A 25,816-nucleotide genomic window follows, 5' to 3' on the forward strand; every position below is an offset into this window, starting at 1 on the left:
TATAATGTCCCGTCGCTCAATAGCAACCTCTGGGGTTATTGTATCCACCTGACAGTCAATTCATTACAAATCAGGTGAGATCGGCCTATTCAATATATATTAAATCTAGTATATTGATCGTTTTAACAGAAAAGACCAGCCTATTCAATTTTTTTTCAGGAAACGCTGATCATTTTTTCCCAAAAGAAATATGCATTCATTTTTTCAGGTTAAATAGTGTTTCTTGTTTATTTGCAACAATCAAGCTGATGTTCTGCTTATTCACGTGTGCCAAGAGCTCGAATGCAGAAAACCCCGATTCCCGCCATAACCTCCGATGCCTTCCCCTCCACCGGGCCTCCCGCGCCGCCGCTCGCCGGCGGCGGCCACAGCCCTGCTATCGCGTCTCCGCGCCGCCGCCGGACCGAACTCTCCCCGCCACCTCCTCCTCCGGTCCATGGCGCTCGTCCTCACCTCCGGCCTCTCCTCCTCCCACCCGGCCCTGGCCTCCCGCCTCCTCAACTCCCTCCTCCCGCACGTCCCGTGCCACCGCCTCCCCGCCCTCCTCCGCCTCCTCCCGCGCGACCACCTCACGCTCCTGCTCCTCTCCTCCGTCAAGCACCACCACGCCCACTCCCTCCCCGCCGCTTGCGCGCTCCACGGCCTCGCCGTCGCCTCCGGCCACCTCCCCTCCGACCTCCGCCTCGCCAACTCCCTCCTCTCGCTCTACCTCTCCCTCGGCTCACCGGGCTCCGCGCGCCGCCTCCTCGCCGACATCCCCCGCCCCGACACCGTCACCTGGAACACCCTCCTCCGCGCCTGCCTCCGCATGGGCATCCTCCCTGCCGCGCGCCGCCTGTTCGACGAAATGCCGGAGCGGGACCTCGTCTCGTACAATTCCATGCTGGCTGGGTACGCGGCCGAGGGGGACATGGTCGGCGCCCGGGAGCTCTTCGATGAAATGCCGGAGAGGGACGTGGTTACGTGGAACTCAATGCTTGCTGGTTATACTCGGCGCGGGGACATGGAGAGCGCCAAGAAGATGTTTGATGCGATGCCAGTGAGGGATGTTGTGTCATGGAACTCGGTGCTGGATGGGTACGCCCAGGCCGGGGACGTCAAGATGGCGAGGATGGTTTTCGATGGCATGCCAAGGAGGAGTATCGTGTCGTGGAATGTTGTTCTTGCGTTATATGCAAAGGTGAAGGACTGGTGTGAGTGTTTGAGGCTGTTTGATGCGCTGATGGCTGTGGGGGAAAACATTCCAAATGAGAAGACGTTTGTGAGTGTTCTGACAGCCTGTGGTAATTTGGGTGATCTTGAGAGGGGGAAATGGGTGCATAGCTTGGTCTGCGAGAGGTGGGAGAGACTTGTGCCAGATGTACTACTGCTTACAGCACTTCTTACAATGTATGCCAAGTGTGGGGTGATGGGGACAGCAAAGGAGATATTTGATTCGATGAGTGAATGGAGTGTTGCATCCTGGAACTCAATGATCATTGGGTACGGATTGCATGGGCATAGTGAGAAAGCTCTCGAGTTGTTCACGGAGATGGAGAAAAGCGGGCCTCAGCCAAATGAGACAACTTTCATCTGCATCTTGAGCTCATGTGCTCATGGAGGCTTGGTGCTTGAAGGCTGGTGGTGTTTCGATAGGATGGTCAGGTTCTACAATATTGAGCCGAAGGCTGAGCACTTTGGCTGTATGATGGACCTCCTTGGTCGTGCTGGACTGCTCAGAGACTCTGAGGAGCTCATCAAGAATTTGCAGGCGAAGGTGTCACCTGCATTATGGGGCGCCCTAATAGCAGCCTCTCGAACTCAGGACAGCTCCAAACTTGGAGAGTTTGTTGGAAAGAAGTTGATTGAAATGAAGCCAACAGAGTTCAGCTCCTACGTGCTTCTGTCAAACATTTATGCTGCGGAAGGCAGATGGGATGAAGTCGAAAAAGTAAGGAAGGTGATGAAGGAGAATGTGGTGGAAAAAGATGTAGGAATGAGCCTTGTAGGATCAAGTGAGCCTCATCAAATTGCTGACGATGGCTTTTCGTTTCAAAAGAATTCTGTGATGCTTTCGATGTTGGGTTACATGGGTGTGCATGTGAAACAACCATCTCAAGTGTAACTCTAGGAGGGAAGCTTATTAGTTGTCGCATGACACGTCCAACAGAGCTTATGGATTCTATTTCACTCATATTTGGGAAGATAAATGCCAAGTGGCAATGCTTATGTTTCAATACCTCATGGTTGCTGATAGTTGGGCAATTGCAGTAAGTCAGTCGGTTCAGAGTTTGCAAACATTTCTTTTTCATGTACATCACTGGTATTTAACTGTTAATACAAGGGAAATCTTTGTTCTCGGACACAGTTCAGTTTTGAATTAAACATGTGCTACTTTAGGTGCTCAATAGTACAATTTGGAGGGATTTTTGCTAGTGGATTCAAGGGGCATTTAAGGTGCTTTGTGTTTGATATTACCTGTTGGAAAGATATCTCATTCTAGGAAGCTCATCCTGATTTCTGTGTGTCAGGATTCCATGGAGATCATACCCAGCCATGGTGGATTTACCGATAAGGTGGACTACCAGGTACGTACTTTGAACTTGATATGTTTCCAAAATGTACATGTTTGTTAGTGGTGAACTTTTTATGAGTTAAATCTATCTGCTAGTGTGCTCCTAGTGCATGCTCTTTTCCACTTTTGGTGCGAACTGTTGTCGATTCAAAGATAATGCTATATTTCAAATGTGTTTTTCATGCGGTGTTTTTCATGCTGTGTATGCTATGCTATGCAATGCAAGAGCTGGTAGTCTACAATATCAGAATCCACAGTTCAGATCTCAGCTGTGTTGTTCATGCTGTATATGCCATGCAATGCAAGAACTGATAGTCATGTGCAGTTCATAGTTCAACTGTGTTTCGTTTGTATGCTTTGCAATATGAAGCTTATAGTTTACAGTATATAATGCTTTGTGCTGAGCAACTTCCGTTGATGCAGCAGATGATCATGGCTGTCGTTGTGAACATCTACTGCCAATATGTGATGGTACAAGACGTCTGTTGGGATTACCTAGCAGGTAAATTGGGCTCACCATACTTGTACGCTAAACAAAGCTCACCAGCAGCAGCAGTTCAGCACCATAAAGAAATTTAGCTGTTAAGTACCACTCTATAATGGAGATACTTGGGAATTCCTTGTTCGTGTAACAGCATGGTCTATAATCCACATGTACAGCACTAACACCCTAAGAACACAGCAGAATATCAACATCGCTGAACAGAAACACAACGCAGCATGAATTTGACATTGAAGCATTGAGCTCTCGCAAATTTCAGGGATGATTTGTTGTCACCTTTTTTGTTTTTGCTTCTTGTGTTGTCGTGTTTGTTACTGACTCAAAAACCAGCAAACGTTGTTTTCAAATATAGCCAATGTTTTCTTCACTATGGTATGTTGTTGACAAATCGTTGTTTGAAAGATTGCCATGACGTGTTCTTTTGTTGGTGTTTCGCTCAGGACCACTTAGACGCAGCCCCAGTGAAGACTGCAACATATCTGAAGGAAAACTTTTGATATTTCTATTTGCAAGCTAAATGAAAAGAAGCACAGTTATGCTAAAATTCCTGACAAAAGTCCAACTGAACAAGATTATCATACTCCATGATGATGTAATGCAATAAACGAAACATGTCACACAAAACACAGCTTTATTCATTTTCTTGATCGGCAAAATTGTAAGCACTGTCAACAAATATTTCTGTACAACACTTGCAGTAACAATTTAATACCACAAAAGAACAGACAATAGTCATCCAACGTGACTATTCAAAACTGACAACTGTCCAGAGTCTCCATTGAACAAGTAAACCTCCAGTGGGGTATACGAGTATGTTGATGAGAGCCTCGCTGAGGGTTGCAAGATTCTGCTCCCTTTGGGGCATGGGATAGTTAGGAGGCGTGACCCAGTCCGCATCTTCCAAACCTGACAAACACATACGGCAATAAATTATAGGTCTCCACTAAAAAGTAAACAGTCCTTTAACCGACCTCACAACACTTGTTTATCACTCTCAGAATAAAACATGTAATTTATTGCTAAAATCTTCTAAGTGGCTGAAGACCAACAGAAAAATCAAACCACCCCAGAATGTCATCGTTCAGCACTGGTAGAACCAAAAGATGATTTGTAAACACGAAATCAACAATGAGGCAACCATGAGACTTACCTCTATTATGCCTTTCCGTGGGGCATGGATTGCTAGGCACAAACAGTAGTCACTCTTTGTATATTCTATATGCATTGAACTTGATGAAGCCTTGTCTTTATTTAGAAGCATCTCCACAAATAGACATGAAGCATCACGATAGCCCTATAAAATTATTACATTGGAAATGATAAAAGATATAAAAATGACAATCCAAAAAGCAGTCTGATTTCATGATTTTGCAAAAAGAGCTACTCAGCTGCATTGCCAATGTTCTTAGTGCCAATGACCTGTGCTGGGCTCTGGTGTGAAGCAATTGATTCCAATCATTTAGGCACAAGCCAAAATTAACATAGATAAAAAAAATCAGCTATAGTACTCCTTGGCTACTCTTTGATCCATTTTTGGAATTTGATAACAATTTATTTATCCAAAAAATCCAAATCAAATACTTGAGTGGTTATACTGATATATAATCAAATACAGTTGGCCACTTAAAGATTGGTTGCAGCAGAAGTAGATAGCTCAGTATGCCATAGAAGCACGAGCTTGAATTTTGCAAGGTCACCGAGTAATCACTCATTAGTACCCAAGCTACTCTTAAAAGAGCAGCCTATGAAATTGCTAACAAAAATCTAAACACAAACCTAATAGACAATTATAGATTGCCATGCTAAAACAAAAGTAAAATCAGGAAGGTCAAGAAAATAGGCACAACATTCTTAAATATAATCTTGCAATGCTATGGGGTAGTGCCATCCTTCATTGTGGTAAATGGTGGCGTGTGCACATGGTTTCCCTGGTCAAACCCACAACAGCAATTTCGTATCCATTGCAAACTTGTGCTCAATGGCATGAGATGTGAGAGTATGAGTTAAATCACAATATTTTCTATATGCACCTTCCTTATCCTACCACGATTTTCAACTACTGTAGGACAGTGCAACCCATCAACCTAAAAAATGATGCCAGCATGGCAAACAAGTTTTACCAACTGCTGCAACCAATCAAATATTTGACTGAAATGGTATGTAAAAGCCATTAGGCAGAAGTGATAGTTTCTATAACTAGATTTTCTACATGACATTTCTCTCCCTTGCTGTGTACACTTCTCTCCCTTACTGTCTACACTTTTGCTATCTAGGTTCAGATAAATATTAACATGCAATCTCAAAGTACTGGGTCTTAGTCACTTAAAGATCTCATGATGCCCTAGAAATACAAGCACTTGAGTTGCAGTGGCATGTGATAGTACCATGCTACCTAGTGGTAAATGGTGGCATGATCAGAAGACTGCACATGATTACCCTGGTTTGCTACTCTCACAATTGCAGACTTGCTCCGAGGGATGGGACGTGAGAGTACAGTTGAACCACCATAGTTTCTATGTGCACCCTCCTGATCCTACCATGATTTACAACTAGCAAAGGATGGTACAGCCATGGTTTTTGAGTTGTCGCCTTAGGCATGCAGGCTTGCTCCCAACGCCACATGGCATCACTGGACATCGCAAGGTCCTAGTTATGCCTTGTTGACTAGGCAACGCCTAGGAATCCAAGAGTGCCCGAACACCACAGGACACCACAACACCTCAAAAACCATGGATACAGCCCAGCAACCTAAAAAGTTGATGCCAGCATGGCACAGAAGTTCTGTCCACTACTGCAATCAATAACATATTTGTTCAAAAAAATGGCATATAAAATCTATCAGGTGATACTTTCTACAGCTTGATGCTCTTCATGACATAGTTTTTTTCTAGAACACGCAGGAGAGCTGCGGGCCATTTCATTAAGAAGAAAATCTTACAGGCTCTAACTGCCCTTAAATCTTGATGACATAATTTCTCCCTTTATTTTTTTATGCTTTTATTTTCGAGTTCAAGGTTTGGGAAACCACAAGAACCAATGGACATCTATTTCAAATCAAGCTCCCTTTCCCCTCCATCTCCCTGTCTTGTCTCTCTCTCAAATCAAAACAAACATAGTTCAAAAGGGAAAAGGCCATTATATTACCTCAAACTTAAGCCTTTTTTGTTTCGCAATTCTCATCATACATGTTGTGTTTTAAGTTCAATTATTGTTGGGTGATAAATGGCATCAAATTCTATGTTACAAAATATTTTTAAGTTATTTCTTGATTATACTTATGCAGTTTCATATCTTAAGATTAATCCAATCCAGATTCTCCAAACCTATGAAATAAACAAAGAAATTCTTAAAACACTTTTGCATCAAAGGTATGATGTCATCAATCATCCCATAAAATTTCAACTTAAAACACAAATCATACATGGACGGAGAAAGGAAGCCCAACTGTTGGGGACAGTAAAACTGAACTAACAATGACACCAGAAGACAATAATCTTAACTATTGAAAGTTATATATTACTCAATAATTCATTATTTCTTTTAGATTAGATTATTCAAGAATAAACTCAATAAGTTTACCTTCCATAACCGCACAGCCACAAGGGCATGAGTGTCCAGCAGTAGAATCCGCCCAAGTGAATCAGTTATGGCAGCCAATGTACCACTTGGGGAGAGTGTAAGCCGTTCTCCCTTCCTTGGCGAGTCTTTCAAGCAAGTTAGGGGTGAAGCTGCAGCATATGTGCTGTGAGGAGTAAATTCAGTATTTTTAAAAGATATTGAATTTCAACTACTAGCATTACTTTTTGCAAATGATTGAGGCTTTGGCCGTGACTTTTTAGGTGGTGATGGCTCACTCCGCCATAATATTTTCGACAAAGATGATATTGTCGAAAATGTTGCAGCTACACCTCTTGACAAAATTGCTCCAACAATTGACCTGCCTCTATCTTCTGATAGCCTGCAGAGCCAATAATGTGTTAACTTTCCTCCAACATCCAGAACAGATGGACATTAGTTTGAACTGATTGCGGTTCATATTTGAATGGAAGCTATCACAACAAGTTTCCTGTTGCCAACTTGTAATATAATTGAATGTATAAACTATATCCACAGAAATCATAACGAAATGACTGACAAATAATGTCACTATGTCAGAGCTAGTATCATGATCACCTCAATCAGAAATGCAAAAGCCACTGCGTAGTGAAACTCACCTATATGCTGAAACTACAGCATCCTCTCCAACTGTGATGGCACAATAGTGGCGCTGACTTGACTGCCCAGCAATATAAAAGCAGCTGAATTCAATATAATCGTGGCTTCAGAAAACTTCCACTAAAGGTAGCAAAACAGGATATGATAAAACTAAAATAATAATAACGGTAAAGGTGTAATGAATTCATGTAAGAGTGATATCTAACAACAGTAGAAGAATGATGCGCGAGCAAGTCACCTGAAGTTCTAACAAGGGAGGTGGCATCAGACCAACAATTGCAGCATCAGCACAAGAACCAAACTTGCTTACATTCCAAATCCGAAAGGGTATCCTTCCAAAGGAACCTTCATCACTAGCATCTTCCTCTTCAAACTTATCTTTCCACAGACGGGATTTTACATCTTGAAATGATTTTTGAAGAATGCTCTGTGAGCAACCAAAAAATCAATTACTATTATTGAACATACACAGAAAGCCTGATCATTGTGATGCTGGCAACTAAGCACCAAACTCTCTGTTTCCAATAGAGAAATAAATGAGGTTTTCACACAAACCTGAAGGTCAGCACCATCGAAGCGTGCGATAACACCAGGAAAAACTACAGAAAGTTCATTTGAACCTGAATCTTCCCAAGCGTTCTCCTTCCGCTCACGAAAGTTGAGTTTCAGTATCTTTGCAGGATATATACTCTGAAATAAGCACATCAAGGAAGACAGTGAAAAAACAAAAAAAGCATGTTTGATAAAGATCGGAGATAAATAACATAATTAATGATAGTAGGAGCAATCAAATAGAGTATCTTCTGTTTGCACTACAATACATGTGCTGTCTACATTACAAAGCATTCTGTTTTCTTACACAACAATGTTATTTAGTCATACAATACTATGTGTGAAGTAAGAAACACATGGTTGTATCATACCAAATGCATCAGATTTGAAGTAACCTAACAAAGGGTATGCAATTTATTTAAAGAAAAAGCTAACTCTTAAAAAAGAAATAGTGCTTGTGAACCATCTTTTAGTGAGGATTTCTATTGATATAATTTTTTCAACTAACTGAGAAGTCCCATGCTCATTTTAATGCCATCCAAAAGTGATGACTGGAGTTTTTGTTTTTTTGACATGAACCAAGCAGGAGAGCTGCCAATTATTATATTAAAAAGAAGATGAAAACTCAGAATGGGCAATAAAACCAACAGAAACAACTTCCCAACATCAAGCAACTCAACAGAACATGTGCCACACCACATTCCAAGCACTGCTTATTATTAGCCACTAAAATCAAGCCCATATTTCAAGCAAATCCTTGCATCTTATTGACCCTAGTAAGAGCATTCGGGAATGTGAATCCTAAAATATCGTACAAAACCTAGCCTATATAATATGATAATCTATTCTAAAACGTAGGCCTGATAATCTGAAAATTTCTCAAACTAGCATATCTACAGAGAAGGAACTGGATGGATCATATCAGCGACCTGCTTGTGCAGTAGATCGCCGGCTAGCGAGTAGAACAGCAGCCACCCGGTGTCCGTGCCGATCGCCACTGCCACCCCCTCCTCCCCATCGCCGTCCTCCTCCGCGGTCAGCGGGACCCACTCCACGGCTGAGATCCGGCCCTCCTCGGGCCCCAGCGCGGGCTCCACCGTGACCCCGCCGCCTCCACCTTCGGTGACCGGGACGATCACGAGCACGGACCGCGCCGCACTGGCCACGGCGAGGGCGCGCGCGCGGGGCCCGAGCGAGGGGAGCACGGCGGGGTCGTCCAGCCACCCCTCCCGCTCGCCGGCACCCGCGGCGGCGAGGTCCGCCGAGGCGGACGCGAGGAGGGCCACCTCCGTCAGGTGGTGGCCCCGCGGCGCCATGGAGGGAGGCGAGGGGAGATCCCGCGGAAGCTTCTAGAAGGTTGGGGCCGCGCAGATGCGCGCGGCACGAGGAGGAAGGAGGAGGAGACGCGCGCGTGGTTTTTGCAGATACACCCCTTACCTTTTGGCTAACCTCGGATTTGCGGTTAGTAATGAAAGGAAGCGCTTGCTCGAGGTTTTCATTATCGTTGCTTCAGAACAATTCCTGTCTCAAACGAAGTGAGCATGTGCCGAAGAATTAATTGTACGCTACGATTTAGAGTTTAAATAATAAAATGATAAAAAGTATTTAACTTAAATGATTGATGTAAAATAAGAATAAAAGAGCTCAACTAAGACCCTGTTTAACTTAATTATACGCTCTGTGTGATCCAGATTGAATCTGTAATTTGAAGACTAAAATAAAATAGTTTAAATATCTGTATTTGGTCTAAATTATGAACAAATTGATTCATATAAATGCTCCTGTTCCCGTTTCATATAAATGGCATTTTGGATGTCGGAATTGAGCTGAATTGTAATGGCTTCTAGACTAGTTTGTTTACTGCCTTCAAGAATTGAAACGGGATATTTGAAGCCTGTCCAGGGTTTGAAATGCTGGCCTGCCCTACATTCTCGGGCTAAAATACACTAATGGGCTAAAGTATGGAAAGTGATTCCATCACCTCTATGTCTTGTCCTCGACTTGAGATTTCTATATAAATTCCGCAATTTTTTCTCTTATGAAACTTATTGTGTTTTGGATGTCTGTGCTATACTAGATGGATGGTTAAGATGAGGTGAGGAGCAAGCTAACCATAACTGTTATTTGATCCTCTTAAAATGTCGAGTCAGTCAATGCGAAATGTTGAGTCAGGATTCGATGATAGGTTGAATCAGTTGTAAAAAAATATTAAAGTATGTATCAGGAGTACGCAACTCGAGTGAGGTGATAGTGAGAAGCATTGCAATGCACTTTTATTCTGCATGAAATGTTGAATTAGTCTATTTAAAATGTTGACATAAAGTTCACATATTGTTGAATCAAGTTATAACATTAAAAGACGTCTGCGATGGATGGTCGATGAGCTGCAATGGGTTAAAGTTAGATGGGTCTAATGTGCTTTAAAGCTACAACCACCCTTGACAACCTATCATAAGCCGTACAGGAGCTCCTCTCGACTCGCCACTCTTCTCTCCCTCGACTCCATGGGCAGCTAATTTAGCTTGGGTTTCGTAGTGCTGCCCACCTCCCACTAGATCGAGACGAGGCGCCGGTCCCCTTATCACTCCTCCACTCCGCTCAAGCAATCTCCGACCATCACCAACAAGTCGGATCTTTTGATTAGATAATTGTTATTAAAGTCGAGATGTGGATGCCCAAGTACATGCTGATTTGATTATATATGTTGAATACCTAAACAACAATACAAATTTAATTCATAGAAACCAAATCCATGCATATCAAAAAAACATTTGATTTGAATCAGATTCTAGCCAACTCAATTCACTTTAAATCATGAAGAACGAAATTGCTGGAATGAAATTCCAATTCAAATGACCCAAACAGGCCTTTACTCTTTTGGTAGCTCCAAGAATTTATGGAGCTAGATATGGAGGAAAAAAAATTATACAATGCCTAGTCTCTCCTTTTTTATAGCAGCAAATGAAGACATAAGATCTTGTGCTACACTTGTTATCTCCACAAAGTGGACAAGTTGCTTAGTCTTCCCTAATTTTGCTCTGGCTCCCCCCTCTTTCTCTCTCGTCGTCTTTTGCCAGTGCTAGTGATGCGTGGGAAAAGAGTGCCGATTCTCACTCTTTTTCTCCCTAATCTATTAGTGGTCGTTGCTAGCCGCCAACATCATGTAGCCGGTCAGTCGGACAAGAAAGATTATCGTTTTGAGGTTTATGGTTCGGATTGAGGGTACCGGAATCAGATAGGCGGATGGCTATCAATGGCATTTAGCCAAGCAATGATGACAGGTGGCGAGGCAAGGCAGCCAGGGCACCGCTGATAGGGTGGTGTGGAATACTTCTAAAGGCCGCTGTAATTGGGGGAGAACTAGCACACAGGGTCAGGAATGGGGCAAGCAGTTGCTATGATTAGGAATAGCTGGGGTGGGGAGGTGGATGTGGTGGGAGATGGTGGGCATGGCGAGGTAACCACTAACCGCAGTTGCTAGAAGTGGGCATTAGTAAAGTGACTTGGTAGCCGATGGCGGCCATTGGCCATAGAGAGAGGTGGGTGGGTCATGGGGTAGGAGGGATGTGGTGGACTTAGTAAGAAGAAGGTGAAACGTACGAAGAAAGTGATGATGGTAAATCCTTCCTTTGTTAAGTAGAATTTGCTAATAGGCCACCCAATTATACTTAGGTCCCATTTGGATCCCTTTATTTTGAAGGAATTGGAATCTATTTAATGGAGTATGCCATTTGTCTTGGAATGTGCATTCCACAACTTTCTAAAGTTTAGATATAAGTCTATCTTAAATGATGGGGTTAGAAGATGGAAATTGATTCGATAGATCCTCATGATATGTTTCTAATGTGCAACTTATAGATGCTCTTCGACTCGCTTCCCTGTAGCAGAAGTGCAACACATAATTATCTCTCCCATATGGTCAATAATAATATACAAATATATTCCACATCCAACTATATTAACTTAATTAATTTGTGTCTAAATTATAATTATTAAAATGGAATTTAATTTCAAGAATCCAAACGGAGCCTCAGCAATATTTTCTTTGAACGGCGCTTCGACGGCGGCCTTCATCAGAGGCCTGCCCGAGATGGGGGTTCAAACCGCCGACGGTGAAGTCCCACCCTTGAGTTACCACCGGCCCACATGCAAGATATGCACAGAGCAAGAATTGAACAGAAAAAAAAGAAATAGTAGCATATGGCAAATTGCTAAGTCAAGCAATACGATGAACAAAAATGAAAAATACCGTACCTTTCTAATCATAAAGTTTCTCAAGTTCACTGTTAACAGTTTTTCCAAGAGAGGCCTGTATTCAATGAAGGCTCAAAAATACCTTCCACTTTCATATAATTATATAAATATTCTGTCAGCAAGTTACATATATATGAAATATACAATAAAATTATCTTAAAAATACATACACCAGACTGTATTGAATAATTAAGTTCCTATAAATAAAAGTGCAAAGCTAAAAGGGGAAACGGAATGCTCTGCATGGCTGTGTACTTCTTTATAACTTAAGAAGCTAAAGAAAGCATAATTATTGTGCTGAGCATGACCTCCAAGCATGATCCTCATAACTCTAAAGCAGGTCCTGTGTACAGGTCCCTTCTAATGACAAAGCTGTCACGGGGCTGGTATTCTTCCAGCCAAACAAATTCAGATCCCTTTGTTCGGTTCAACAAAACACCTGGAGAAACAGTAGCAATCCAGAAGATGAGTTAGAACCTGAATCCATATCACAACCAGTAGACCAAGTGTTCTATACATGTTCATGCTGAAAGGTTGTTAGACTAACCCGATGGGTCCGACTTTGGGCATCTCCGGAAGTAGGAGCAGTGCCTCCCGGCTTCTGAAGAGTAAGGAGGTGTTAAAATGTCCAGGATAGCACAGGGAGTGATGGCTTTGAAAGCATGTATGTTGCCGCCTTCTTCGGGATGAAGAACCATCGCTCCACAAGGCGCCGACATTTCACCATCTCTTACAACCTTCGCAGGCCTCACTGCAATTTACAAAAGAAAGTAGTGTGCATCAATTGATAAAAAGCACTGCACGGTCAGAGTCATGTGCTATATCTGAATACTGTTATATCAGAGGGCACTGGGCAGGTTTAACATCCAAACAAGCTAGTTTGGGTACCATATCAAGAGCATGACTTCTATACAGGTTTAAACAACTGAAAAGGTTAAATTAATCCGTTATCAAAATTCATCAGTAGTCATGATTAAGAAAACCTTACCTTTCAATAAATTAAGAGGTTCAGCTTTATCAATCCAATCATATGATTTGACATGCACTGTGCCGTATAAAACTTTGCTGAGCACAGTCATGCCAGGATGATTGTGGAGTGGAATGATGGATGATGCTGGTATGCAAAATATCCCAATCTGCAAAGACAACGTACATTCCACATGAGCACTAACAACCAAAACCTGCAGGCAAAAAATGAAGGATGACTGCCGAACACGGAACACTTGGATGCTGCAATGCAGAAAAAGATGTATGGGTAAAGATGTTAATGCTTACTGAGAAGCTTTTGCACTCATATATGTGACGGTATCTGATCGCAGGGCTGGAAGGAAAAACTCTTTTCTTACTCAGGGCTTGTGGACTCCGCCAAACACGTGCAGCTTGAGCTTCACACTCTAGTCCAACATCCGAAGGTGTGATCTTGTCTGGCAGGAAGTTTTGAACAATGTGAACAGAAGCCCAGAACAATACCGCGCTACAAGTATCTCATTTGTCTTTTAAATTTCTAACACGGTCTTTAAAATTCACAATCGATAATTCGATATACAATTTCAGTGGCAGAAAAACACATTGCGCAAATTTTATTCTGTCAGTAGAAGTTTGCTTGGTTCTTATCGATTTTGTCTCCTCCAGCTTTGATGTTCTGAATATCTGTAGCGATCATGGCCTCAAATATAGACCATTACTTTGTAATTTTGGTGATTAATGTGACAACATGATCATTAACCCCAACATGCTTTGAAGGTATTATAGGTCCTAAGTAAGCAACCACAACCAAAGACAAGCAAAGAACTAAGAAATCCAGAAAAACAGGCACCATTGGATGTTCTGATGGCCTCCAGAATAGCGTCGGAGAGCAATTGATACGCTACAAAGAAGCTGAGTCAAACACAGACCATCGGATGTTCCGATGGCCTCTTTTTAGTAGCGTCGGAGCAATCGCCAGAAGTGAAGGGAGGAAACCCTAGACCATCGGATGTTCCGATGCTAGGTCAAGGGAAGCGTCAGATGAAACATATTTACTTCAGAAACTTCCAGAGAGGTTTTGGGCAAAAAACTCTTCAGCACCGGATGTTCCGACGGTGCCATCGGATGAAGCGTCGGATGAATTTTGGATGAGTTAGTGAAGAACTTGGGCGTGGGAAGGCCAACGGCTAGTTGCACCGGATGTTTCGATGCATGCCAAAACAGACCATCGGAACGTCCGACGGTATACTTTAACAAGCCGTTGGAGCAACGGCTCTTTGAGCTCTTGGGCTATTTATACCCCCTCCACTCGTCCATTTGATGATGCTGGAGTGTGCAGAAGTTCATTGGAGATCAAGACTCATCAAGAACACATTCAAGCCACCAAAAGTGCTGAAGTGATTATTCAAAGCTTAGCACAAGTTTAGGAGAGTGATTAGTACTAGGATAGGCCTAGAGAGAGGGAGAGTGCAAGGTGTGCCTACCTTGTGATCGGTTCTAGGAGTGAACCATAGTTGTACAAGGTATGCCGGCACCTTGGAGCCTTGGTGGCTCGCCGACAAGTCTTCGACCCTTCGGCTTGATGTGGAGCGGCGTCGACGACCGTGTGCGGGGGACATGGAGACCCCCTTCCTTAGTGGAGACAACATCAAGGTGACCGGGGAACTTGGCGTGAGACTTAGTGGCCGAGCCAAACTGGCAAGTCAAGGGGTGTCCCGGAAGAGATTTGGTGACCGGGAAGCAATACTCTTCTTGTGTGAGTGTTTCAATAACGTGGACTAGTGGTGGCTTAGTGCCTACCGATACCACGGGATAAATTTTCGTGTCAAGAGTTTGCTTCTCCTCATCCCCCTCTTACGTTTCCGCATTCAATACTTGCAACTTGTATGCCTTTACTTTCTTTGTGTAGTATCTTGCTAGGATTGGTTCTAGGTTGCAAAACTTGTTTTAGGATGAGGGTTTCATACTAGGTCAACACATCTAGGTTAGAATGATCTAGTTTATGTTTATGCAAAGTAGTGAAAGTCATAGGTTAAGGTTTTAAGTTTCCTAATTCACTCCTCCCTGTTATGCTACGAGCACCGATTCCCTATAATATCATGTCAACAGTAGAAGGTAGGTAGTAGAAGGTAGGTAGCTCGTACCTAATACAACGCGGACTTTATCAATGGCTTCAGAAGATGGAGGCCCCTTTTCAGATAATGATACTTTACAAACCTCATAAAGCTTCTGGATTGCATCCATAGTCGTGGAAGGCATTTATAACTTAAGAACTAGACTTAGAAGTTTCAAACCTTAGATGTATACAAGTTCACTTCAACAGAAGTTGTCTTCAAGTCACACTGAGGTTTCCTTTAGAGCCTGTGTCGATGAGAAATGAGTTGATTATATATACAGGGTATGTAGGGCACTGAGAAAAATCAACATAGGAACACGCGTGCATCGATCTAGCATCATGATTGATGGTTCCCAAAAGAAGGATCCATATTCTACTAGTATCACCAAACAGAAAAACTGTGACTCAAGCTACTGGCACTACACAAAAGAGTTTGTGTTGATCTAAAAAAAGGAACAACGCTTCATCTAAAAAGAAGGAACTACTTCACACAAAAAGTGTATACAAAATTGAAGTTACTGGTATCATACGAAAAACAAGTTGACACAAAAGAGTTTGTGTTCACCTAAAAAGCAACATAGTTTCATCTAGAATCTATTTCACACAAAAACTACATAGAAATCTAGGACTAGGACATCTTTACAAACACCGGACTAAAACCAGTAAAACTAAAAGTAGACACCTCCCAGGGCCATGAGAGAACTTGTAGACAAAAAAACTTCGGATCAGATTGAACCAGGAAACAGAGGCGATGCAAGGGGATACCTCGGGTTCTCGGAAGGGGGCGACGCCAGAGGAGGAGGGTCCTGAGACCTCATCTCACGAGCTCCAGTAGTGACCCCCCATCTTGTACTCTGATGCCCGGTCGGTTGGTGTACAATGGGGACATCAGCGCGAATGGGCGTTGTTGAATTTTGCTGCAACGCTGGAAGATGACCTTCTCCCTTCCATCTCTAGAAGAGGACCGAAAGAGACAGGCAGTGACAAGTTTGATGTTTGCCTTTTTGTTCTTGGAACGAAAATGTAGGTCTAAACAGGGCTCAAAGTCTTCTGGAACTTATTCCTGTCATTTGTCATGATTGTCTTTGTTCTCTTTTCAGAGATTTTTTCAGGAAAATGTCATCCGTGCACACGCACTTTGCAGGCTTGCAGTTGGTAGAGTTCGTCTTAATCTTTCAATTCCAGCAGTACCATGCTTGGAGTACAAATAAAAAAAATCAAATTCCGGTAGAGAAACGACTTTCGATTCTTGGACATATATCTCGATCGTTTTTTGACCCGGGACTAAAAGAGCTTTAGTTGTTCTGGGTCGAATTCCCACCACCGACGGCCACCTCCGACAGGCTCTTTATCCCGGTTGGTAATATCAACTGGGACTAAAGAGCCCCCTTTAGTTCATGTTGTAACGGCTAGTAAAGCTAGAAGCATCGAGGGGAATCTGGTGGAGCGTTTAGTCCCGGTTGGTGTTCGGTTGGTAACACCAACCGGGACTAAAGACATCACAACTAGTTCCAGTTGGTGTTACCAATCGTGACTAAACATTTAGATGCTCTTTATCGGTGGAAGAAGTCGGTGGAAGAAGTGGAGTAGCCGCACCACTAATGGCTTGCCCTGTAAATTAAAGAACATGTGACGTCTCATCTCCTTACCTTGGTCTTCACAGAGAGTGTTGTCTAAGAAAACACCTTTTTAAGCAAGGCCAAAGCAATGGTTCTGCCGTCGCCATCGTCTCTTCCACGTCTTTTCCCTGCTTTCATGTCTTGCAATACGTGGGTCATGCTTTCTAGATTATTCAACTTTTTGTTTGTTTAATTATGTGCCATACGTTCACTAATGGCCCAAGATTTTAGGTGAACTGGCTCATGAATAGAAGTCGAGAGGGATATATCTACTGAAGCGCGGAAGGAACTCTCTGCTTCAGAACAGTTCGAGGGGTGTTTGGATATGAGCTGCTAAACACATCGGATATTTGGATGCTAATTAGAAGGGCTAAACATGAGCTAATTATAAAACTAATTGTAGAACCCTTATACTAATTCGCGAGATGAATCTATTGAGCCTAATTAATCCATGATTAGCACATGTTTACTGTAGCAGCACATTGTCAAATTATGGACTAATTAGACTTAATAGATTCGTCTCGCGAATTAGACTCCATCTGTGCAATGAGTTTTGTAAGTAGTCTATATTTAATACTCCTATTTAGTATCAAACATCCGATGTGACGAGTATTAGGAGGCGTATCAAACACCCCCTGAATAGCATTTGGGTCCTGAACCTGACAACTGATGAGTTAGGTCACCAGTCCAGTAACTTGTTTACTTGAGCCAAGACATTAAATACCACATGTGGGTCCTATCGCCTTGCTGTCCAGCTAACGTATTCCAAATGAGCAACATATATCTCCCATTTGCTTCCAATATAGATCTCCCATTGCTTCCATTCGTTATGCTCCCCCATGCTGTGTACACCACCGTCGTAGATGCTATTTTTAGGTGTCTCCCATCCTTTCTTGCGTAGATCTCATGTTAGTTCTAACACCACTGAAGGCACTATATTTATCTCCCCACATATAGAAAATGTGATTTAGGCTTTGGAGGCAACGGGAAAATTTACGTGTTGGAGTAAAGAGTAGTGTACGTGGACATCTTTGAGCATTTTGACAACTGGAACTTCTGATTACTGAACTGACTACGTATAAGGTGTTGCACAGAGCGATTAAACCAGGACCTACAATCCTGATAGTGGGAAACATGCCAGTGGAAAGGAGTAGCTGTTAGAATAATAGGGCTGGCCCAATTATTTAATTAATCAAATAAATTCCAAAGTCCATCAGTGGTGGTAGTTACAAATAGAATAGAACCAATTTGGAAGTTGAACCAACTTATAAGGTGGAGTTGTGCTGCACCCGTTGAGAAGTTGAGAGAGGGATAGCAGGATGCCACGCGCGCACGCTCGCCTCGCTGTGCCACGTGGCGACGCGATGTGTGGGCTAGGTGTTGTTAGGTTTTGCAGTTTTTTTTATCACAGTTGATGAATAGTAACTGACGATACAAATGATAATTAACTGACAATTGCTAATGGCTATCAATTACCAGAGACTGACCATTTGATTGCTGCATTAACCTGAGCATCCAAGGGTCTTCTGGTGCCTATAAGAGAGGTGCTACCTCTCATTCTTTCACATGCGAAAAACACATACATCCAAGGGTCTTTCACGAAATGTGATAGACGAGGCATCAAGGGAGATGGAATGAGACCCACATGAGAGTTAAGTCATAGTGGTAACCTATTCTATTTGATCGGAGATCCCATGAACTAGAGTGGTGAAACAAGCTATTTGACTAACTGAGAAGGAGAGTACTATTGTACTAACCCACTCCGTTGGAGATGCAATCTCTCCTAAATCTGCATAGCAGGTTTAATGTGATCCGAGTGGCTTAGGCAAAGATGTTAACATGCAGAAACATCTTTTGAGGAACACACCTATATGAGTTTGACTGCTAGTCACAATCTATGAGATTGGGTAATCTCTAAAGACTCATGAAAGGCCAAGAAGTATGACCTATATGCTTCAACCAGAGGAGATGCATTTTGCAGCCTAGTATCGGTAAAGGATTTAAGTGAAACTTGTTTGCACAAAACTGACAATTCAAGGCATAGTCCATTGTTTAGTTGTGGACAAATGTAGCTTATGTTCTAGGTGGATGTTCAACCTTATTCAGGTCTCCTATCGAAACATTGGTATATCCAACAGCAGTGGAACAAATTCCCAAATGAGAGTTGGAATTTGGTGGGGATTGTTAGAATAATTGGGCTGGCCCAATTATTTAATTAATCAAATAAATTCCAAGACCCATTAGTTGTGGTAGTTACAAATAGAATAAAACCATATTGGAAGTTGAGAGGGTCTCTAACCAACTTATAGGGTGGAGTTGTGCTGCACCTGTTGAGAAGTTGAGAGAGGGATAGCAGGATGCCACTCGCGCGCGCGCTTGCTCGCCTCGCCTTGCGTCGCGTCGCGGCACGGTGTGGCGGCATGATGTGTGGGCTGGGCGTTAGGTTTTGCAGTTTTTTATCACAGTTGATGACTAGTAACTGAATACTCTTTTAGTGACTAGTAACTGACGATACAAATGATCAGTAACTACCAGAGCTTTTCTCCACTGTTGCGCTGCGCTTTCGCTATCTCCGTTCCGACGATCTGTGTGTACGAATTTTGCCGGAAGAGCAGGCCTCCAAAGCTACGCTCTTCACCAGAGACTCTGCACTTGAGGAATAGAAGGGCGATCAAGTTTTTGGGGAGCGCGTCTGCGTGACTGCTCGCTGTGCACAACTACTTCCTAAAGACGCAATTGCACTGCGATCATCTGCACGGCATCGACTTCTGATCAACTACATCGAACAAGCTCAACTAACAATGTTGGGTAATGGTGCATCCGGTTTCTCCGGAACTAGCCCTGCCTCAAGGTACTTTCTTTTGAACTTCTTCAATTCCTATGCTTCATAGTATCTGTTGGATGCTTTATGTTTACTGCAATTATAATAGATCATGTTCCTGTTTATGGTATCTTAATTGTCATGTTTTGTTCTATATTTTGGATTAAAATAAAATGCAAAATGCCTCTAATTCCAATAGTAGCTTCTTCTTTGCAATACCTGGTATGTATGTCACAGCTTCTTTTAGTCAGGTTGATTATTGTATGGTAATGTACTGCAATCTTGTTGAAATATAATACATTTTTTGAGCACCTGTTGCAGCAATTCTTGGTTGATGATCAATGAAGCGTCCCCACATGAGTAGAGACTAAATGTGATCCAATTATCAGTCTCATGAGGCTGATAACACATTTATTCAATAGATAGTTCAGAAACCGTACAACTCCCGGAGGAGCGGGCGGGCAAGCCACACCCAAAGAAAGACTAAAGCGATAACAATACAAATCCAAGTTGCAGTCCGGTCGGACTCCGGACTGCAATCGGAACTATGCGTCAGCGGAAGCATCCTGCAAAAGGGCCAACACCGCAGGCAGCGTTGGGTGTAGACACAACCTCCTACTCGAAGTCCTCGGCGACGAAGTCCGGATCCTCCTCTGAAGCAACAACACAAAGGTGAGTACAAAAGTACTCAACAAGTCCAACCCCATCCACGGAGGGGGATGCAACAAGAATATGCATAGGATTCAACAAGGATATGGTTAAGGTTTATTTGCAATAAAGCTAGATTTTTGACATATGCAGGGTTTCATTTCAAAGGATTTTCCTAAAGTATTTTCTTTAATAAACGATATATCAAGTGGGGTTGATCCTACACAAAGGATCCAAGTTTTATCACTACCGGACTCCCCGTCCGTCGTAGCGCGCGGCACAACTACCAGACACTTCCAAAATCCCACACACACACCGTAAAAACCAATCATCTCCCAAAAGCTAGTTGTGTGACCGAGCCGTAACTCGTCCAATGCCGTGGACACGGCTACCCGGATAGGTTTTAACTCTGCAGAGGTTGTACACTTTTCCCACAAGTAGGGTACCGTATCACGATCACCTTAGTGATGGTACGGATCCTAACAAAGCCATTACCCACCTTAGCCAACACCGACTAGTCAACATAGAAGCACCCAAGGGGTTAGCAACCCATCCACGGGGCCGAAACCGGGACCTAAGTCACCAAGAGCTTAGTCCTTTTCCAAGGGCTCCCGTTGCTCACCAGCACACCTGAAGCCTAGCAGTTTAGCTAGTGGGGTTTATGCTAAGCCGTTGCCCATACAACGGTCGAGTAGTTGCACGATGATGGAATTAGGCAAGATGACACATCAACTCGGTCCTTAGCCATGACAAGATGGATATCTCCCAACTCTGCTCAACCACTAAGGTACGAGCTTAACAATCCGGCATTCCACACAAGAAATGCCCATCCATCTCATCCACCACCTCCCTTTACACCCGAAAACCCAATTCCTCAGTTGAACACACTCACACATTTATTTTCCGAATAAACAGATGTAGTCATGATTGAATTTAAATAATGAGTTCCTAAGCATTCTAGCAGCATTTATCATCTAAACAGAGCAACTCATATTTAGAGATAAATATAGGACGACAAGGAATAGTCATAACAATCAAGGGGTGGCTATCCAACCATGTCTTGCGATAAAACAACATGCATTTTATAAAACAGGACAATAGGTTGTGTCTGAAAAACTGGGTATTAAATATGCATCAAGGGTGAGATTGGACTTGCTGTTCTCAAAGCCTTCCGGGAGCTCCTGCTCGCGGTACTGGTCCTCGGGCTCGGGCTCACGGTCGAACTCCTCCTCGCGCTCCTCCTCGGTTACTCCGCGATCTACGACACACACAAACGAGCACACAATAAATAAAAAGGAAAAAGATTTTACCCGTTGAGCTCCGAACAGGAAATATGAACGGAAAATAGGTAGGAAGGGTATTTTCATAAACTTTGGATATGCCTCGGCGGAAATATATGAGAGGAGGTCGTGGTTGAATTTGGGATCGATTAGAGGAAATTTGGCGCATGAAATGACGGGTAAAGGGGAGGTTAAGGGCTTTAAAACAAGGCTTAGGACTGGATTGTAAGAACCGAGGGCCTATTTGTAATTACTTTAAAAGGTGGAAGGGCTGAGTTGTGAAAGTCCTTGCAGAGAGGTGGAGGGGCCAGATTGCAATTAAAAGGAAACAGAGGGGTAGATCGGAAATCCATCCCTTTCTTTCTTCTTCTTCCCTCTGTTCCAGAACAGAGAAGGGGGGTGGGGGGGGGCGCACGGCCGGCGGCATCCCGGCCGGCTCGGCCTACCGGCGGCAAGGCCGAACGGCGGGTGGGGGGGGGCAGGTAGAGAGAGGGTAAGGGGGTCCATTTGACCCCTTACCTTGGGCGATTGGGGGCTGTACCCAAGGGGTGGCGCCGGCAAGGAGGCGGCGGTGGGAACTCGGGCGGCGGCGGCGGTTGGCGCCGAGGAGGCGGAAGGAGGAGGCCGACGGCTTGGGGATGGTGTTGGTGGCGTGGGGGAGGTGGCAGGGCTCGGCCTCCCCTTTTATAAGCGGCGGGGAGGGCGTCGGCGCCCGAGGCGGTGGGGCCGGCGATGGGACGGCGGCCGAACCCGTCCTGGTGGCGTGCCGGAGTGAATGTGCACGTGGTTGGCGTGGAGGGGAGGTGCGGTTGCCGAGGGCGCACAGGGGTGGCAACTTGCGCGGGGAGGCACGCCGGGGAGGGGGGGGTGTGCGGTGGGCGACCCGGCGCGGCCGGCGGCGCTCGGCGCGGCACGTGCGGCTCGGCGGGCGGGGCAGGCGGCGCGGTGCAGGCGGCGCGGCGCGGCGCGGCACGGCCACAGCGGCGCGCCGTGGGCCCCGCGCGCGTGCGGGTGCAGCGCGGGCCTAGCGCGCGTGCGGGTGCTATGCGCGCGCAGAGGAGGGGGCAGCGCTCGGGCGGCGCTAGAAAAAGAGAGCCGGCGCCTGAGAGGGAAAAGGAGGAGAGAGAGGAGGAGGGAAGGTGGAGGGAGAAGAAGAGGAAGAAGGAAAAAAAAGAAACAAAGGAAAAGGAGAAAGAGAAAGGGAGGAAGAAAGAAGAAGAAAAAGGGGGAAAAAGGTGGCGAAAGATTCGGGACTTGACCGGCGTGGGTGATGGATTGGATGGGCACGCGGCAAAATTTACGGGGAGCGGAAAAAGAGGTTTGATGAGTCGGGGCCGGAACGACGGATCCGACAGGAAGAAGGAGATTTGACGGAACTCAACGGTCGGGAAAAAAAATTCGGAATGCATTTTTAACGAGTGATTTAATTGGTAGATTTTTACGGGCGTTATAATCAATCTAGTCACCTTCAATTAACTTGAACCAAATTGGACATGGATCAACAACTTGCTTGACCTCAGAGTTGACACAACCTGACCACCTGAGCAACATTCGTTTTATGTGAGCTATTGTAACGACCTCGGTTGAAATCCTTCACGTTAATCTTAATCCGAGTCCCTGATCCCCTGTCTCAGCTTTACCAAGTCTAAGTGCTCAACCTCCAGTTCGGTCCCGACTCCTGTGATCCGACCCCTCGCCGTTTTCCCCCAGTTCCGACCCTGCCGACCCCAACTCGCCCGCCGGATCTTTCTAAGTCCTCCCACAACGCCTCCCTTCGATCTGAGCCGTGGACCACCGAGACTGATCGGTGGACCCACGAGATCTTTCTCCCAGATCTCCCGCGACAGACGCACTCGAGTTGCATGCCCGCTTTAGAGTCCCCTTGCCGCGTGGCTCAACTTCTCCGATGCCCGCCGCTCCGCCTCGTCGCCGGCCACGACCGGATGGTTTCTCGCGCCCCCTTCCCCAATCGCAGCGGAAGCTCCTCTGCTACCCTTTCTGCAGCACCTCGCCGCCCGCGCCCATCATCACCTCGCCAGACCCCGGCTGCAGAGCCTGATGCCGCCCGTCTTTTCCGTCGCCCCTCCACAGTCGCGCCGTCCCGGTCCGCGCTACACGACGATTCGTCCTCCGCCAACCCAGACCACGGCAGCGACAGCTCCTTTTCCACCCTGTCAGAGCTTCGCCCCCGACAATCTGTTGCTCCGCGCTCGCCCGCGCGACCGCAGCCGCCTGTCTTCTTGCCTGTGCGCCCTTGTTTCTAGCGCCGTTTCCCCAGTCACTTCCATCAAATCCACCGCACGGCGACGCCCGCCTTCGCCAAATCTCAACCACCGGCAAAACCGCGCCTGCGCCGCCCCGCCTCTGGTACCCAATGACCACCGGTGCCATCCCCGAAGTCCTGCTCCACCGCCCTCGTCGCTCAATCGCCGCCCCGACAGAGCACTCCATCGTTTCTTTCCCGGCCTTCACGCCGCTCCCCCTTCTCTCTTCCGCACAGCTATAAAAGGGAATGCCGGAGCCCCGCCGGAGTTCCCCTTCGCCATCGCTGCCCTCCCGCTTTGCTCCCTGTTCGTGCTCATAGCGCCACCGCCTAAGTTCTGAGGAACTCTCCTCTCCGCTCCACACCGCCCTCTCAATCCACCCAGCCACTTGCTCCTCCGCGCTGCGCAAACGCTTGCTGTCCCAAGCCTTAGTCTTTCCGCCCGAGTCTGCTCCTTCCCGACCCCAAGCCTCATCTGTAAGATGAAGGTAAGCTGCCGACCCTTTGTTCGTCTCGTCCGACCCTGGTTCCATCTCGCCCGACCCTGTCTGTTCCGCCGACCTTTCTTCGCCTCGCCCGAGGGCTTGGCTGTATCTTTTTCCTTGAACCGAGGGTGTATGTGTAAAACTTGGAGACTTTTCAGCGTTAAGTCTGAGGACCCCTAGCACATCTATTCCTCTAGATTAAGGGTCTGATCATAAGTCTCTTCCTATCCAAGCTTTATATCTTGATCTCCACCAACTCAAGCGAACCTCCCCACCCTCCTGTAACTTGCCGCAAGTTTCTGGGCTCAAACTTGCAAGTGTTGCTGTTGAAATAACTGTCTAAATGCTAACCAATGCATTGCATTCGTGTAGAGCTGCGCCTCGCCGACGGCTTCTACGAGCTGCACCCGGCACCAGAAGACGAAGGTGTGGTCGAGCTCTCGCCTCCAGAAGCCGAAGTCGTCCAAGCAGAAGAGCAGTTTTCCTCCTCCTTGATCGAAGGCAAGCCCCGGATGCATGAATCCCCCTGTGTTTTACCAAACTTGCGCATGCCTTTTTTATCATGCTTGTGCATTTATGTATAGGAGTTGTTTGGAACCATAGATGCATGACTTAGAACCCTTGATCTGATCACTAGCTGTTGGACCGAGTAGATGCTTTGCTTAAATAGGGAACGGTAAAAGTCGAGTGATTTTCTGTCACTCGCGAGTTGTAGGAGTTGGTTGTTCCTCTTCTGTTACAACTATAAGGACGATCGACAGGGCAGGGTTCTGGTTAGCTCTTTGGTGGTCGGTTGATCGCCCTGTCTGTCTATGAAACTTGCTAAGGCCCGACAGTGGTGGTGTTCGTGATCAAGTGCTTGAAAATGTACTAATCTCATACCTAGTATGGGATGGGGAAGCCTAATACCTGATTGAACTAGGACGTGGCTTATACCCCTGCTGTCCCTGGAACGAGGTTCCCATGGTGCATCATGTGGGTGCAAGTGCGGTCACAGTACGGTAGAGACCGGGACTGTGGAGCATTGCATGCCAAGGGAAGTTTGGACCTGACACGCGCCTGGGAATTGATGGGGACGGCCGACACAGGAAGCGACCCTTGTGGTGCGCAGATGTCGTGAGATTAGGTTCGCCATGCATGGTTAAGAAACTCGAATCGATTCGTCTGCCTCTCACAGTTTGAGACTGCTTGATCGCTATGTCACCCTGAGTAATAAAGGAATCTGATGATGACATGGTCTTGATGATGATATATCTATACCTTTTGGTTGGTTCCATGGTTGCTTAGAATAGGTTGCAAACTTAGACCGGATAATGAACTCAGAACCGGAGCTAAAACTTGAAAGTAGGGATACACCTAGTGCTTTTGGCAAATAAACCCTTCAGCCAAAGAGCCTTGCATGTCTAGAGTGGTGGAGTAAGTAGTACTCCTGTCGGTTAAGTCTTGTTGAGCTTAGCAGCTCAGCCTTGTTGTGGCTTCTCTTTTCAGGTGAAGTTGCTTCCTCTGAGCCCTCCTCTGTTGGCACTTGGCCGCCCCAACTC

At 45.3% G+C, this 25,816-nt stretch overlaps 3 protein-coding genes across 6 annotated transcripts; 1 reads left to right on the forward strand and 2 right to left on the reverse strand.

Moving 5' to 3' along the window:
• The first annotated feature begins 16 nt into the window (after positions 1-16).
• LOC101777238 (pentatricopeptide repeat-containing protein At2g45350, chloroplastic) lies at positions 17-3,423 on the forward strand. Of its 4 annotated transcripts, none has more exons than XM_022824516.1 (3): positions 17-2,436; positions 2,511-2,567; positions 2,978-3,423. In XM_022824516.1, exon 1 carries the CDS (start codon positions 317-319, stop codon positions 2,102-2,104), a length of 1,788 nt encoding a protein of 595 aa, XP_022680251.1. In that variant the 5' UTR covers positions 17-316; the 3' UTR covers positions 2,105-2,436; positions 2,511-2,567; positions 2,978-3,423. The 4 variants fall into 4 exon arrangements, with proteins under 4 accessions (XP_022680251.1, XP_022680249.1, XP_022680250.1 ...); XM_022824514.1 differs by having other exon boundaries at positions 2,981-3,423; XM_022824515.1 differs by having other exon boundaries at positions 17-2,249.
• Positions 3,424-3,668: 245 nt separating this feature from the next.
• Positions 3,669-9,274, reverse strand: LOC101777370 (rab3 GTPase-activating protein non-catalytic subunit). Its single transcript, XM_004956504.3, has 8 exons — positions 8,753-9,274; positions 7,827-7,961; positions 7,510-7,698; positions 7,271-7,332; positions 6,857-7,014; positions 6,636-6,784; positions 4,207-4,350; positions 3,669-3,962 (listed from the first exon to the last, which is right to left on the reverse strand). Exons 1-8 carry the CDS (start codon positions 9,137-9,139, stop codon positions 3,789-3,791), a joined length of 1,398 nt encoding a protein of 465 aa, XP_004956561.1. The 5' UTR covers positions 9,140-9,274; the 3' UTR covers positions 3,669-3,788.
• A 2,861-nt stretch (positions 9,275-12,135) lies between these two features.
• LOC101777782 (plant cysteine oxidase 5) lies at positions 12,136-16,079 on the reverse strand. The gene is made up of 6 exons (XM_004956505.3): positions 15,925-16,079; positions 15,188-15,404; positions 13,353-13,501; positions 13,066-13,213; positions 12,625-12,828; positions 12,136-12,516 (listed from the first exon to the last, which is right to left on the reverse strand). The coding sequence occupies exons 2-6, from the start codon at positions 15,300-15,302 to the stop codon at positions 12,401-12,403; spliced, it is 732 nt and encodes a 243-aa protein (XP_004956562.1). The 5' UTR covers positions 15,303-15,404; positions 15,925-16,079; the 3' UTR covers positions 12,136-12,400.
• Between the last annotated feature and the right edge of the window lie 9,737 nt (positions 16,080-25,816).

The sequence above is a fragment of the Setaria italica genome, chromosome II, assembly GCF_000263155.2.
Source record: "Setaria italica strain Yugu1 chromosome II, Setaria_italica_v2.0, whole genome shotgun sequence".
Taxonomy (NCBI): Eukaryota; Viridiplantae; Streptophyta; class Magnoliopsida; order Poales; family Poaceae; genus Setaria; species Setaria italica.

Coding starts and splice junctions, on each gene's coding strand:
- LOC101777370 (XM_004956504.3), bottom strand. CDS start 9,139: ATGGCGCCGCGGGGCCACCACCTGACGGAGGTGGCCCTCCTCGCGTCC. Junction 7,333..7,509: donor CTCCCTTGTTAGAACTTCAG/GTGACTTGCTCG, acceptor ATTGCTGGGCAG/TCAAGTCAGCGCCACTATTG. Junction 7,015..7,270: donor GCTGTAGTTTCAGCATATAG/GTGAGTTTCACT, acceptor TTGGCTCTGCAG/GCTATCAGAAGATAGAGGCA.
- LOC101777782 (XM_004956505.3), bottom strand. CDS start 15,302: ATGCCTTCCACGACTATGGATGCAATCCAGAAGCTTTATGAGGTTTGT. Junction 13,502..15,187: donor TAAAGTCCGCGTTGTATTAG/GTACGAGCTACC, acceptor ACTTCCTGCCAG/ACAAGATCACACCTTCGGAT. Junction 12,829..13,065: donor ACCTCTTAATTTATTGAAAG/GTAAGGTTTTCT, acceptor TGTAAATTGCAG/TGAGGCCTGCGAAGGTTGTA.
- LOC101777238 (XM_022824516.1), top strand. CDS start 317: ATGCCTTCCCCTCCACCGGGCCTCCCGCGCCGCCGCTCGCCGGCGGCG.